General features: G+C 55.3%; 1 protein-coding gene across 2 annotated transcripts in view; it reads right to left on the bottom strand.

Annotated features, from left to right (window-relative positions):
• Positions 1 to 690: 690 nt before the first annotated feature.
• RAC2 (Rac family small GTPase 2) overlaps positions 691 to 14,609 on the bottom strand; it is a 36,503-nt gene continuing 22,584 nt past the window's right edge. For both annotated transcript variants that reach the window (XM_081059295.1, XM_081059296.1), the window contains exons 2-7: positions 13,598 to 13,669; positions 7,116 to 7,233; positions 6,274 to 6,336; positions 5,614 to 5,773; positions 2,016 to 2,147; positions 691 to 1,446 (exon numbers count right to left, since the gene is read on the bottom strand). In XM_081059295.1, coding sequence (XP_080915421.1) covers positions 2,017 to 2,147; positions 5,614 to 5,773; positions 6,274 to 6,336; positions 7,116 to 7,233; positions 13,598 to 13,669 — 544 coding nt within the window. In that variant the 3' untranslated portion in view covers positions 691 to 1,446; position 2,016. The remainder of the gene's footprint in view (positions 1,447 to 2,015; positions 2,148 to 5,613; positions 5,774 to 6,273; positions 6,337 to 7,115; positions 7,234 to 13,597; positions 13,670 to 14,609) is intronic.

The following is a 14,609-nucleotide window of genomic DNA, read 5'->3' as shown; positions in this document are numbered from 1 at the left end:
GTTGAATAAATGGATGAAGTTTAGAAAGAGATGCGTAATCGTCCACTGGATTTGCAAGTCTGGCATTGGGAAATTGAGAAACGCTAAGGAGACCAACTCCATACCAGGAACCGCTGTGCTTTATGGATGAACTTTTTAAATCTTTACAACGGCCCCACCTTTCATCTAAAGAAACTGACCTTTAGTTAGTACCTGCTGGAACTGGCAATGCTTCCTTACACTTTTGGGACACTCTCCTGTGACCTTTAGGAGTAGAGGTGGGGATTTCTGGATGCCCCACATCCGTATTCTCAAATTCCAGCAAGGCTCTGGGTCTCCATTGGGGACCAAGGCCTTTACCCTGCTGTAGTGATTTGTCAGGGTTGTCCCCACTCCTTGCTCTAGCTAACAAGTAGTCCAGGCCTGGCCAATGAGAGCACAGCATCTAGCTGCCAAATATGATTGGTTGAAAGGGTCCAATCAGACCCTGAGCTGGTCCAATCAGAGCAAACTTTAATTAGAACTTTGCCTGGGCAAACACTTGCTCTTTTTTTTGTTGAACTTGAACCTGGAAGGGTGAAGTCCTGAGAGTCACCTTCCTAAGAATGAACCAGACAGCAGAAAACAGAACAAAGAGGTGCAGGAAACCGAGCCCTGCTGACGTCATTTGAGCCCCCTGATTATGCTGTACCTAAAGTCATGATATTTCCAAACGTGAATCAATAAATTTATTTTCTGCTTAAGCAGGTTGAATTGGGTTTTTCGTTTGCAGTAGCCAAAGTCCTGACTGGCAGGGTCTGAAAGTTTAAGACTCTCACAGGTAAATGCAGCTCAGGATCCTGTGAGTGGAGAAGAAAGACTTGAGAGACGCAGGAGTCAGCTGGACCCAGGCTTTTGTCTGGCTGGGCAGATGCCCACAGAGATTGAGAAAATCTGGTTTGTTTTGATCTTGTCTCAAAAGAAGAACTAAGACCAGAGGGACAAACTTCTGAGACCCTCATTTTAGCTCAGCAGAACTTCCAGACAAGCTGGGCCATCAGTATTGGAGTAGACTGTCTCAGTAGGAGTAAGAGACCCGTTTCTGAAGTTATACAAATGGTGGCCAACAATCATCTGGACCAAGGTTTCTGGAGGGGATTCAGGCGTCAGGTGAGATATGAGTAAATGGGTAGACGCTGCCATGTGGCACTGACCACAGCAATGCAGGGGTGGCTTATTGAGTCCTGGGGCTCCCCTCTTGCCCCTGGGAAGGCAGTAGCATGAGGGCATCGGCACGCAGCACCTACAAATTCACACCTTTGGGCCCAAGGGGGCGTCCAGCACAGAGAAGATGATCAACCAAGCTCTGCAACCATTTGCTAAGAAACGCCACAGGGAGGGGACAGCATGGCCAGCCAGGGCACCGTCAGGCTTTGAGTGGGGGCCTTGGAGGGTCAGAACCATCTGGCTGGGAGGACTGGTTGCAACCTGGAAAGCAGACAGGCAGAGGGTGAGAATTTGGGGAAAAGCAAGATCTACAGCCAGCTTTGCTGGCAGACGGCTCATTCTCACCTCCCGGTTTTTGCTCAAGGTTGTCCCTCCCCCCAGGACTGCCCCCCTGCTAGTCCCGCCACACCAAGTACTCTCCACCCTTCTGCTCCAACAGTCTCACAGCTCAGTCTTTCCTGCCTCTGCCCCTGTATGCAGGTGTCAGGTCTCCCTCGCTGGACTGAGCTCTCCTAGGAATGGAGACTGAGGCATCATTCCATCCCTTCTCCTCCCACCTTCCTGCAGGGCCAGCAGAGTGGGAGCTCAGTAACCTGGCGTTTTCTCAGACCTTGACCTTTCTTCCGGGAACCGGGCTCACTGAGCTGGACTGGCTCAGGCAAATGGGGAAACTGAGGCCACTTCCCTTCCCATTCCTGCCCTAACTGCCACTCCCAGTGAAACCCAGCGCCACTGAGCAGTGGCTGGATGACGCCTGCCGGCGGGAGCCTACTGTGTGGTGGTGGTGTGGAGTGGACGGGGTCTTGAGGCCATGGGGGAGGGACTCTTACCCTAGAGGATGTTGCAGGGGCGCTTCTGCGGCCGCGTGGGCTGGGGACACAGGACGGCCCGGATCGCCTCGTCAAAGACGGTTTTGAGGCCTCTCTGGGTGAGGGCCGAGCACTCCAGGTACTTCACTGAGTCTGGGATGAGGGAGCAAAGGGTGGAGGCCTAGGTCAGGGGAGGGTCCTGGGAAAAACCCCTTTCAAAGCCACACAACTGCATCAGGCTGTGGGGGCCACCTGGGCTCTGTCACTCAGAGCGGGGAATTTACCTCTCTGTGCCTCAGTTGACTCATATCTGAAACGGGGAGCTTGAATTCAGTGGGAGGAGTTAAGACCCACAAGAGCAAGTCTGTGTTGTTGTTTTTGGACACATAAGCCCTTAATTTGTGGAAGGCAGGCAGGCAGTTTTATACTTTCCTGGGAAGAAAAGAGCTCTAGCTAGAGACTGAATCTCTGCATACCTTAGTGTCTTCTAGAAAATCGCCACATACCTGCCTCCATGCTTCCTGAGGCACTCGCAGCCCCCTCGCCAGGACCTTCCAAATGTCATCTGACCGTTCCTTAGCATCACCCCATTTTAGAGATGAGGAAACTGAGATTCCTAGAGGGGAGGCCGCCTGTCCAAGGTCACACACTGGACCTTTGTCCTCCACCTCTGGGCAGCTGGGGGCCCTCGGCAAGAGGAATGGGACTTGGAGACCTCCTCTTTCCCTCATAAGGAGCCGTGCCTCCTCCCATGTGACCACGCAGAGCTGGAGCCTGGGGCATAGACAGCGACGAGGGCAGGCCGAGCCCCCCCTTCCAGGGCCAGCGTTCCATAAGCTCTGAAAGGAACCTGTGTGAGTTCCGTGTTCACTACAACCCAGGTGCCCTGAAGGGAGGAACCGCCAACCTTTTCTTCAGGAGGCCTGAGGTCAATTTCAGAAACAAGAGGAAGGCGAGGACCAGGAAGGGGGAACTTTGCCTCCTCACTGGGGGAGTCTGATTTTCTGGGGAGAGGGAAGAACACAGACACTGATGGGCACCTGCTCCCTGCCAGGCACCAAGCTGGGCGCTTCCTATGAAGACTTACTGTGATTCCCCACTTCCCAGGTGAGGAAACAGGCCCAGAGAGGGGAAGCCACAGGCCCAGAAACATATAGCAGTGGGGAGGGGAGCCAGGATTTCAGGAGGGGCAGCCCCTAGAAAGAGGAAGCCCGCCGATGCCCAAGGCTGGGGAGAACAAAAGGGTGGGGCAGGGATGAAGAAACTGAGGCTCAGGGAGAATACCACTTGCCCAGAGTCACACACTAGATTTCCCCCCCACGTGGGAGCACTCTCCCTCCAGGGAGCCTAGGCAGTGGTCCCAGGACCTGGCTGGCAGGAACGGAGCACCCTGAGATAGGTCCAGGAGTCTTGTTACCATAACCTTCTGTGCCTAGAAGGGTGTCACTGGGCATTTGGCTACTGTTTCTCTGCCAGGGACCATAGCCAGTGTCTACCTTGTCTACACCTATCTCCTTGGCACCCACCACCCTCTTGCTTTTCTTGGCTCAGTGGTATCCAAAGCAAGGCTCCTGAGCTGGAGGGTCTGGGCTTGCTTCAGCTCTGCCTCTGGTCTGGTCTAGGACTTTTTGCCAGTCCTCTCTGTGCCTCAGTCTCCCACCGGTCCAGGCCATGTGACATGTGGTAGCTTATCAAGCTGAGGTAAGGGGCAGGGGAGCTGCAGAGAGGGCATGGAGGCAGGCCAGGGGACAGCTGGCGACCCTAATCTTCATGATCGAGGGAGCCAGGCATCCGACGTTAGAATCTGGTCTCTGCCATGTCCTAGCTGGGTGACCTTGAGCCAGTGGTTTCACTCCCGGGGCCTCAGTTTCCTCCTCTGTAAGGTGAGGGCAATGAGTCCCTCCATCGTTGCTCTAAGAATGAAGAGGGAAAATGCCTGGGCCCAGCACCCAGGAGGTACTCAATCCGTCAGCTGTGATTACCAGCTGGGATCAGAGCTGCCTCCACAGCTGCTCACCCCAGGGCCAGGGAGAGGCCCAGGTGGGCAGCAGCAGCTGCTATCTTCATCAGCTCTGCAGGCCTAGGGCCACCAGGCCTCCTCCTCCTTGACCTGGGCTGGTCCAAGACAAGCTCAAAGCCCCTGCCCCTGCCCCCACTACCGCCTGAGATCAGCCTCAGAAGGAATTGGCTAGAGGCCAAGACAGTACCCCCCAAGTCACCTCCTTATAGAGGAGAAAGGATGGTAAGGGACTGTGCAGCCTGGCTCGTGTGGATATGGAGACCAAGACTCAGAGAGGAGCCACTGGCTCAAGGTCACACAGACAGTCACTATCGGAGCCAAGACCAGACTCCAGAGTTTCAGACCCCTTCTTATCCCAAAACATGTGCTTTAAAAGGGACAGGGTCAGCTGCAGGCAGGAGCGTCCATGTTGGGTGGAAGGCGTCCAGGGGGACAGGCTGAGGTCAGCAAGAAGGGAAAGCAGGGGTGCAATCCCCGATATTTGTGAGGATAGCCCAGTGGGCCTGGGAGCATGGGACTCTCAGCTTAAGCAGCAGCCTGAGGTCCCCTGGGGAAGATGGCCCTGTCACTAGGCTAGTCACGGGAAGGGGGAGGTGGTAGCTGCGGTTTCTCTTCCTGTGAAGAGTTGTGAGTCCCCAGGGCCCTCCCAGTTCCGGGGGAAGGAAGAGTGGTGGGGCTGAGGCAGGGACAGGCTGGGAGGTCTGACAGACTCGGGGGCCAAACTTTGGGCTTGCAGGACCCTGGGGTGAGGCAGAACACAATGGGCAGCTGGGTCACTGTTCATAGTGGCCAAACCTGCTGGTAGTCCCGGGCTCTTGGGCAAGTGCACCGTCCCTGGGCTGCAGGCAGGTCAGGGCCTGACCAGGGACAGCAGGTCCCAATGCCACGGGAGAGGCCAGATCCATCAGTCATCACCTCCCCAGTGCAGGCAGGCCTGATGCACCACGAGGAGGCCCCCCAGCCAGCAATTTGCTGTTCTGTGTTCAAATCCCAGTTCTGCCACCTACTAGCTGTGTGACCTTGAGAAGTCACTTTACTTCTCTGGTGCAGTGATCAGGAGGCAAACAGAAGTTGGGCTGAGAAGCCTTGGGGGTGAGGGGAAGGAGGTGAAAACAGAAGCGAAGGCCTCACCCTTCAAACTCCAGGCAGAAGCACCTCCTCTAGGAAGCCTTCCTGGAAAATCTAAACTTGACTAGGCTTCTCATCTTGCAAGCAGCCACAGCACACCCCACGCTATCCCTGCTTCTGTCTGCAAAACACTTTATTTCAAGATCTGATTATGGATTCTACTACTACTACTAATAACTAACACAGACTGCTTCCCGGGTGCAGGTGCTGCTCTAAGAGCTTCATGTGTGTTAATTCACTTAATTCTCCCAACTGCCCAGAACGGTTACTGTTGCCAGGTTTTACTGATGAGGAAACAGGCACAAAGAGGCTTAGTCCTTGGTCTAGGGTCACACAGCTAGTACACAACACAGTCAGGGTTTGAACTGCACAGCCTGGCCCTGGAGCTCGTGTTTGCAATCACCATGAGGCTGAGTCAGGGCTCCCCCACCCCCCGCACCCAGCTCCCCTCTCTGAGCCCGAGCCCCGTACCTATCTCCTTGGCCAGTGCCAGGCCCTGTGGGTAGGTAATAGGCGCCAGCTTCTTCTCCTTCAGCTTCTCGATGGTGTCCTTGTCATCCCGCAGGTCCAGCTTTGTCCCCACCAGGATGATGGGTGTGCTGGGGCAGTGGTGTCGCACCTCGGGGAACCACTGGGCAGGTAGGCGGTGGGGGGCAGAGAGGTTGTGCCGGGAGGAGAGAGGACACGAGGTTGTGTGGGGAGCAGAGGGAGCATGACAGCGGGGAAGAAGAGGGGCACCGAGTTGTGAGAAAATAGGTGTGGGCATGAAGGTGTGAGGAGGAGAGACGTGAGGTTGTGCAGCGAGGAGAAGGCACATGGTTGCAGGAAAAGAGGAGGCATGATTTTGTACAGAGATAAGAGGTGGCATGAGGTTGTGCGGGGAGTTGAGAGAACAAGGTTAGAGAGGGCACAGAGGAAAATTGACACTCCCAGGCCCCCCTGAGACTCCCTTGAGTCTCATCCCGAGTCCCCCCAGCCCGGGTTGGCACTGGGGACCCTCTCTGCTCATACCCTCTGCTGCCCCCAGAGATAGGCTTCAAATTACGGGTCCTTCCTTCCCTCCCTACGTTTCTCAGGGTCACCTGCGCCCAGACTCCCCAGGCCCCTCAGGCCTGCCTCTGCCCAGCTCACCTTGGCACGGACGTTCTCATAGGAGGCTGGGCTGACAAGGGAGAAGCAGATGAGGAAGACATCCTGGGGAGAGAGCAGGCAAGTGCTACCCATGAGGGGAAGCCCAAGGGTGTCCCACCTGGGCCCCTCCCACACCAAGCAGCACTGAGCAGTGGGGCAGCCCAGGGTACACTGAGTTTAGGGTCTGTCAGAGCAGGGAGGCCCGCCTTCCCCTTCCACCAGACTGCTGTTAGTTTATCCAGCACTTCCCAGAGGCCAGGGTCTGTCCTTAGTGGTTCGTCCTCACACAGCACCCTACAACAGTGCTGCTGTCACCCCCATTCCACAGATGGGGAGACTGAGGCTACAAAGATAAAGGTTTGCCATCTGGAGCTCCAGAATCCATACACCTACCCAGGCACTCAATTGCTCCAATGTCTGGTTACCAGCCCCAGCCCTGGAGGGTGAGCCAAGGACCCGGGGGTGCCCAACAGCCCCAGTGCCACCTTGCAGGCTTACCCCATCTCTTCTCCCCTGACCCAGCACACCCAGGGCTCACTGGCCTAGGCTCCCTATTGAGGCTTCAGGTCTCCTTGCCCCACCCCCAGGGAGCCAGGTGGTGCCAGAGCCCATGAGGCGGGGGCCTGGGAAGACAGGCAGAGATAACTGGGGCCTGAGGGAGGGCTGCGGGCACGGGAGGAGTCCCTGGCTGTGCCCAGGGAGGAAGGACAAGGCAGAGTCCTCATGCTGGACCGGAAGGGGAGGGTCAGGGGGCACCAGGCCAAGCTGGCCCAAGGGCACCCGATGCAGAGGGAACAGGGCGAGCAGAGGCCAGGTCCACAAGGCAGGCGGGGGCTGCACACCGTCTGCGGGTAGGAGAGCGGCCGGAGGCGGTCGTAGTCTTCCTGCCCGGCCGTGTCCCACAGCCCCAGGTTCACCGGCTTGCTGTCCACCATCACGTTAGCTGAATAGTTGTCAAACCTATGGGAAGCAGGCAAGATGGAAGGGTCAGTCTCCAGACCCAGAGCTCGGGGCCCTCCAGGCCAGGCCTGAGTTGTTTCATGGCAGATGCTGAGACCCAGAGAGGGTCTGCAATGGAACCAAAGTCACACAGCACTATGCAAAATAAAAGGGTTTCCTTTTATTTTCTTTTTTCATTACTGATTCACCACACACAAAATTGTAAATGCAAGTAAGCATAAAAAGGAAACCATTGCCTCGATGATTAGGTTTCAGCCCTCACCTAGCCTTGGGAGAGGTGATTTTCCAAAGCAGTGTAACATTCCTTCCAAAGCTTGATCAAAATAGAGGTACCCACCTCCTGTGCAGGACACTGAGGCTGGTCACCCAGTATTTGCTGAACAAGTGTTTCTCCCCGTTTTAGGTTGGGTCCCCTCTGCGATGAGGAGGTTATACAAGTGGTTTATTGGGAAAGTGGGCCCTGACAGGCTACAGGAGGAGAGAGGGGACAGCAGCCAACATAAGGCATGCCAGTGAGCGTTTGCTACTGTCGGCAACTCGGGCTCCGGCCTGTGGGCCTCCTGGGAGACAGCGTGGGCTACGCTCAGGGTGCTCCCAAAAGAGGGCAGGAAGCTGGACTATTTCCCCATCTTCTACTGGCAGACGGACGTCCTGGGTGTTAATTCTCGTTTTCCAGCCCACCCCGAGTGCACACTGAAAGCCATCAGTCACAGGAGCTTTGGGAAATACCACCAGCACACAATAGGGACACACACGTGGAAGGAATAGGGTGGGATGTTAACAGTGACTGCTGAAACCTCCTTGCCCTCGGAGAGGCCTCCACAGCCATCAAATGAGCTTCCAGATTTTTAAAAAATTCAGCCCAATAGCATTTCTGACTACAGACATCCCGAGAGCAAGATGCTGGTTTCTCATGGGGTGGAAGAGAACACTGGGATCAGAGAGGTATAGTGACTTTCCCAAGGCCACACAGTCAATGGGTGACCAAACTAGGTGAGAAGCCATTTCTATCTGATTCCACATTGAGTGTTCACTGCCCCGTGCCATGGCTGTGCTTCCTCAGATGCCCCCACACCCTGTCCCTGGGGGCTGGGGAAACCACCTTGTCTCTCTTCATTGAGGTCACCCACTTAGGCCTTCATCCCCTGACCTGGCCCATTGAGACTTCAGGTTCTTCCAGCTTCTCCCTGTACTCTTTCCCATCACACGCCAGCCAGGCCGTTTCCTGGGCACACTGCCCACTCCCCTGCACCTGTTTACGCTGTGTCCCCCGCCTGGAATTCCCTCCGCACCTCTCCTTATTCAAATATCCTCCACACTCTCCTATCTGTGCCTCTCTCTGGAATACTCTTCCCTCCTCTTTTCACCCTTGTCTCCTAGTGATGCTTCAAAATCCTGCCCAGACAGTTCCTCCTTTGTGGGGAAGCCTCCGGGCCACCTCTGGGAGAGAGCTCATCATTCGGTCCCTCAGGCAACTGCCGTACCTTCACCATGAGCAGACACTTAGTGTGCTCCTGTCCCGCCATGTGGGTAGGGCCATGCCCGCGTCAGCTCTGCAGCCTGACTTTTTTTAACACACTGCTCTTGTTCAGCCCTGGAGCGTGTCTTTGTCACCTCTCCGTTCCATAGATGGCCCTGCTCCTTCCTGCCTGGAAAGCTCCTGCAAACACCCCTCCCTGTCTTTCCACCCTTCTTCCTCCCACTGCCAGACTGACTCTTCCTCAATCCTTCCTCCAGCCCCATCTCAAAGTCATCTCCTTTGGGAAGCCTTTCCAGCTTAGTCTCTGACGCCCAGCCAGGTTGGGTTCCCATCCCAGCGATCTGTGGTCAGTCCAGCACCCCAAAAGGTAGGCACCAAGTCTGGCTTGTTCTTCACTGCACCCTGAGGCCAGCACTGCATTTGGCATATAGTAGGTGTTCTGTATACCTACCCTGGGCACCACGCATACCACCGTAGGATTTCAGGTCTAGGGAGACACCACTGGGCATGATGGGCAAAGAAGGATCTGTGTTGTCTTTGACTTTGGCCAGAAACCCTCCTTTAGGATGAGCTTAGGGTGTTGGAATACTCTCTCCTCTAATGTCCAGTCTGAAACTCTGGTGCCAAAAAGCCTCTAAAATTCCTTGAGCCAAAGGTGACTATCTTCTCTGAGCCACTCCCAGGGCCTTATGGGCTGTGGCCATGGGGAAAAAGCTGTGTCCTGGGACTTATGGCAGCACCGAGCATCTACTCTGGGACCAGGCAGAGGCTAGGGTTCCTCATAAGTTAGGTCTTAAAGTCCCATGTGACCCAGGCAAAAGGGCCTTAAGTTACTCCCATTAGACAGATGAGAAAACCAAAGCCCCAAGAGGGTAAGTAACTTTTCCAAGACCAGCCAGCTCATAGGCAGAGGAGCTGGGATTTGAGCCCTGCTTCTTCCATGCCACCCATTAGTGAGCAAGTGAGTGGGAAAATGAGCCTGGCGACAGCCACCCAGAGTTGAGAGGGAACAGAGAGTTCCTGTGAAGACTCGTCCTGACTGTGTGACCCTGGGTAAGTCACCTAGCTTCCCTGAGCCTCACTTTCTTCACTGTGAAAAAAAGCCCTATTTCTAGGGGCCGCTAGAAGGATCCAAAGAGACAAAGACATTCACGCCACCCCCATAGGGAAATGCTGACAAGCTGAGCGATCTCATGTTTGATGTCCCCACACACCGCCCCCCCTCCAGAGGACCAGCTGCCAGAGCCCAAGGAATTGCTATAGAGACACCGTGCTCTGCAGCTCTCAGGGCTCCCCTTACTTCAGAGACCCACAGGCAGCCAGGACCAGAGGACCTTACACTACCACGGTGGCCAACCCTCATTCTAGATTCCAAATGAGAAAACTGAGGCTCACAAGCGGGAAGGGACTTGCCTAAGATCTCAGTCAGTTGGTGGCGGGGCCAGGATTAGACCCTCTTACCCAATCCTGAGCCCACGTGGTACGCATCACCATGATCTCATGGCTGGAGACTCAGTGGAGTTGGAGCCGGAGTGTGGGGCTGACCCTGAACTCTGGGGAGGACAGGGGGCTCACATTTGCTGAGCACCCGGGGTATGAAGTGCTATTTCAGGTCCTTCGATCTTAGAGCATTTCAGTGGGCCCAGGAAGTAGATTTTACCACTGTCCCCTTTTTACACACGAGGAAACTACAAATCAGAGACTAGGAGTGACCTACCCAAGGTCACACAGTTGGGGTGTTTTCACCCAGAGTCTGGGCGGCCTCTTTCTGCATTCCCCAGGGCTGCAAACCCAGCCCTGACCCTGGAATAAAGTGGAGGAGGAAAATGGGGGCCGGTGAAAGGTGTGCCCGAGTTCTAGCACCTTCTCGGGGCAGGTCAGAGCATCCCTTACCTGCAATATGCTTAGTTCTGTTCTAGAAGCTGGTGCAACAGCAGTGAACTCGACAGACTGGAGTCCTGTCCCCCCAGAGCTCCCATCCTGGCAGGGGAAGTCAGATCAGGACAGGCTGCCAAGTGTCAAGCAGAGTGGTGGGATGGAGGGGGCTGGGTGGAGGGAGGGGACCCTTTAGACAGGGTGTCAGGGGCGTAATACCTGAGCTGGGAACTGAATGATGGGAAAGGGGGAGGGCAGAGGCTTGGGGGAAGCTGGTGAGTCTGGGACGGTTGAGGAGAAGAGCGTGTCATTCAGGGCTTGGAACAAACGCCAGGCTAGGAGGTGGGATTTCAGTATGAAGAGGAAGCAGGGAAGGGATTGAGTCGGAATGTGGCTCCACCTCATTTTCGCATTTGAAAGCTCACCTAGGCTTCCGTTTGAAAATGGCTATAAGGAGGACTGGTGGAAGGGGGACACCCCTATGCCACAGGCACCTGAAGGCAAGGTCTTTCTGCCGTGTCTTTGTGTCGGCAATACCCATCATAGGACCATCCACACAGCAGGCTTTGGTCTCCCCATCTGTGAAATGGGGATTTGACCTTGAGCTGTTTACCCACCCCCATCTGCTGGCAGTAAGTGGAGCTCTGCCCTCTGCTTATCTGGTCCTGAGCTGGCAGCACGTACCTCCAAGGTTCAGCAAACCCTATCATGCCCAGCCCCAGAAGCTCTCCCGGGATATCTGGGCTGCCCCAACTCACTCTCCCCAGCTGCCCACACCGTCCAAAGTCAAGGACTGAGCGCAGCTTATCTTCCCCTCTGGGTCACAGAGGTGCAGGGATTGTAGCAGGAGCCACTCTGGGGCTTGTCCAGAGCTGAGCAGCCTTATACTAGAAGACAAGGGTGGCACGCAGGACTGGCCACATACTTCACAGGGTCCAATGCAAAATAATAACACAGGGCCCCTTGTTCAAAAATGAAGAATTTCCAGATGGGAATCTGAGAGCCTTAAACCTAGTGAATTTCAAGATGGGGCTATGAGAGCATTAAACCAAGTCCAGGACCCTTCTGAGCGCAGGTCCCTGTGCAGAGGCAAAGATGGCACACCCCTGAAGCCAGCTTAGTCTCTGATCCAACTCCTCAGAGCATCCTGGGAAGGCAGAGCTTGTCCGGTCCATTCTGTCTGTCCTCCTGCAAGGCTGTCCAGGATAGCCAAGTCTACCAGGGCCCGGTCTCTGCAAAGTGCTGAGAACTACTGGCTGTAGGTCCCGCCATCTTGCACCAGAGAACACACCTTCCCTCTCCTGCACAGGGGAGGCACCCAGGCAATGAGTTTGGGATCCCCCAGCCAACCCCCCCACCTCCTATAGAAAGGGAAACTGAGGCTCAGAGAGAGGAAGTGACTGGTCTGAGGTCCCTTAGCAAGTGGGCCTTCCAGCCCAACTGGGACAGGAAGATGCAGGCACACAGGCACACAGGGCCAGCACACTCCTGGTGACAAGGGCCTTCTGCAGGCGCTATCTTACCTGAGTCCGCACCTGCCTCACTGCTCAATCTAGAGCCAGCCTTCCCGCGGCACTAGGAAGTACTGATATTTGATGATTGATGGCAAACGGGCAGGTAAGAGGAGGTGTGGAGGGGGTGTGTATTGGCACCAAGCTAGATGGGAAATTAGGACCAAGGTGGGGTAGAAATAGGTTTTCCAGGTTTGCTCCCCAGGTTTGTCTGACCTCTCCTGGCTGCCTGGGCCAGGTCAGTGTCGCAGGAAATAAAATCGGTAGAGGTAGCACAGGGCATCAGTGAGCCTGGGGGCAGAACCTTTAGTGGCTATGAGCCCCCCAGCTTCCCGTGAGGATCAAGTGAGATGACACGTGCGTGACATTTCATGCAGGGGCCAGCACACAGCCCTCAAACGATGGTCGCTATGATCAGTCTTTGTAGGACCTCCCCAGGAAGTTCAATGCAGGTCAACTCAAAACACATGCTAGACCTGTGTCTAAGACAACTTGTGTCTAAGACAACCTGTGTCTAAGACAACCTGTAGATTTAACTGTGCATAGACACCGTGCTAAGCGCAGGAGGTGACCTGAAACGACAGGATGAGGCTCCCTGCCCTCCATAGGCCCATGGTCAAAGGTTAGATAACGTCACTCTGGAGAGTGAGAGACCCCTTCACACTAGATCAGAAAGGCTTCCTGGAGGAGGAGGCACTGGAGCTGGGCCTGGAGGTCTTAAACCTGTGGGTGTGGAAAAGGAAGGCACTCCAGGCAGAGGAAACAGTTTAAGCAAAGGCCCTGAGCTGGAAATGCTCCTGGAATGTTTGGTGAACAGAAGGTGGCCATGAAGCTAAAAGGGAAGGTTGAGAGAAGACCACGTACAGCCTTGAGTGCGACACTACAGACTTAGGGGTTTGTCCTGTGAGTCATGGGGGTCACTGGAGGCTGCTGGGGGAGGAGCTGGTGCTTCTCCCCTTACCTTTCCCTCCAGAGTGTGACAACTTTGCCTCCACATCTAACAAGAGGACAGGGCCTCCAATTGGTCTCCAGTTGGCACTGACCTCTCCCCCACAACACATATGTCTTGGTGTCTCTGCTCCTGTCACCAAGGCCTGAATTACCTCCTCCACCACCCACCCTGTCCCCCACCTCTACTTCTCTGACTCAGCCCCTCTTCCCACCCTGCTGTTCTTGCTCAGTGCAGCCTTCTCCATCTCCCTCTTCCTCGCGGCCCCCTTGAAGGCCACCTGCTCCCCTTCGGCACCACCCCACCCCGACACATTCTCTCTCCATTCTGGGAGCCCTCAGCCCTCATCCTGACATCTCATCTCGGCCTGCCTCCTTGGCCAGATCATCAGGCAGCTCTGCCAGGCAGACCAGCTGGGGCATCTCCTGGTTGCCCGACCCCCACGTGCCCACACACAGCCTGGCACACAGGAAGTGCCTGAAAAGGGGGTGGGCTTGGTGATGCATGTCTCCCCATCCTCCGAGCACCCCACCTGCCCATGATACTCACACAGTGGGGATGTACTCTCCCGGGAAGGCGTTGGTGGTGTAGCTGATGAGCAGACAGGTCTTGCCCACGGCTCTGAAAGATAAGACATTCCGAAGGACAGCTGTCACAGGCCCTGTCCAAGATACAGGAAAGTTTCGGAGCACCTGCCCCATTCCCTAGCCCAGACTTCAGGGAAGACCCAGGCCCACCCCTTTGGCCTCAGTTTCCCCATCTGAAGATCCCCATGTCAGTGTTTTCAAACCTGAGGGCCATCGAGTCATTTGGAGTGCTTGTTAAAGGGCAAACTCAAGGTCCTACCCCAGAGATGGTGATCCATGGGTGTGGGGCGAACTGGAAATCCGTTTTGAAAGAACTTTCCCAGGTGCCACTGATGTGGGACAGAGGGTAAAGGGCAGTCGGTACCCAGGAGACCTACTGAACTGGCCAATGCTGCAGGGCCCCTGGTACCTGACCGGGGTTCTGCCACCATAGCCTAGGCTTCAGACACCAGATTCACCTGCCAGTGGCACGATTTGGGGCAAATCAGTTAATTTCCCTTTGCCTCAATTTCCCCATCTAGAAGATAGGTATAAGGTGAGTCCATCCTCAGAGAGGTGTACTGAAAAGTAAATTAGATGAAGTCCATAAAAAAACTGGGCACAGCATAGCCCCCAGCAGATGTCAGGGAAAGCCTGTCCCTCCTCTACCATCCTGCCTCACCAGAGAGCATAGCAGTTAAGAGCTCGGAGCTCTGGAGCCCGAGAGATGGGGATTCTAAGCCCATAAGGTCTTGGGTAAATTACTTAACTGCTTTGAGCTTCAGTTTTCCCACCTGTAAAATGGTCCTAGTATTAATTGGTAGGAGGATAAAATAGAGAGGAGGACTAAGCCCATTGCCTGACACAGAGTAAGTGCTAAATAAATTGTGGTCACCTGCTGTTCGTGCTGTCGTCCCCTCAGCCTGCTGGGCTGGGATGGGGCCCAGGTGGGGGCCAAAGGGGCAGCCCTGGCCCTCCCCGCTTGCTGCACTCTT

The sequence above is a fragment of the Rhinolophus hipposideros genome (assembly GCF_964194185.1).
Source record: "Rhinolophus hipposideros genome assembly, chromosome: 9".
NCBI lineage: Eukaryota > Metazoa > Chordata > Mammalia > Chiroptera > Rhinolophidae > Rhinolophus > Rhinolophus hipposideros.
The sequence above is the reverse complement of the archived record's forward strand: the minus strand, read 5'-3'. Positions and strand labels throughout refer to the sequence as shown.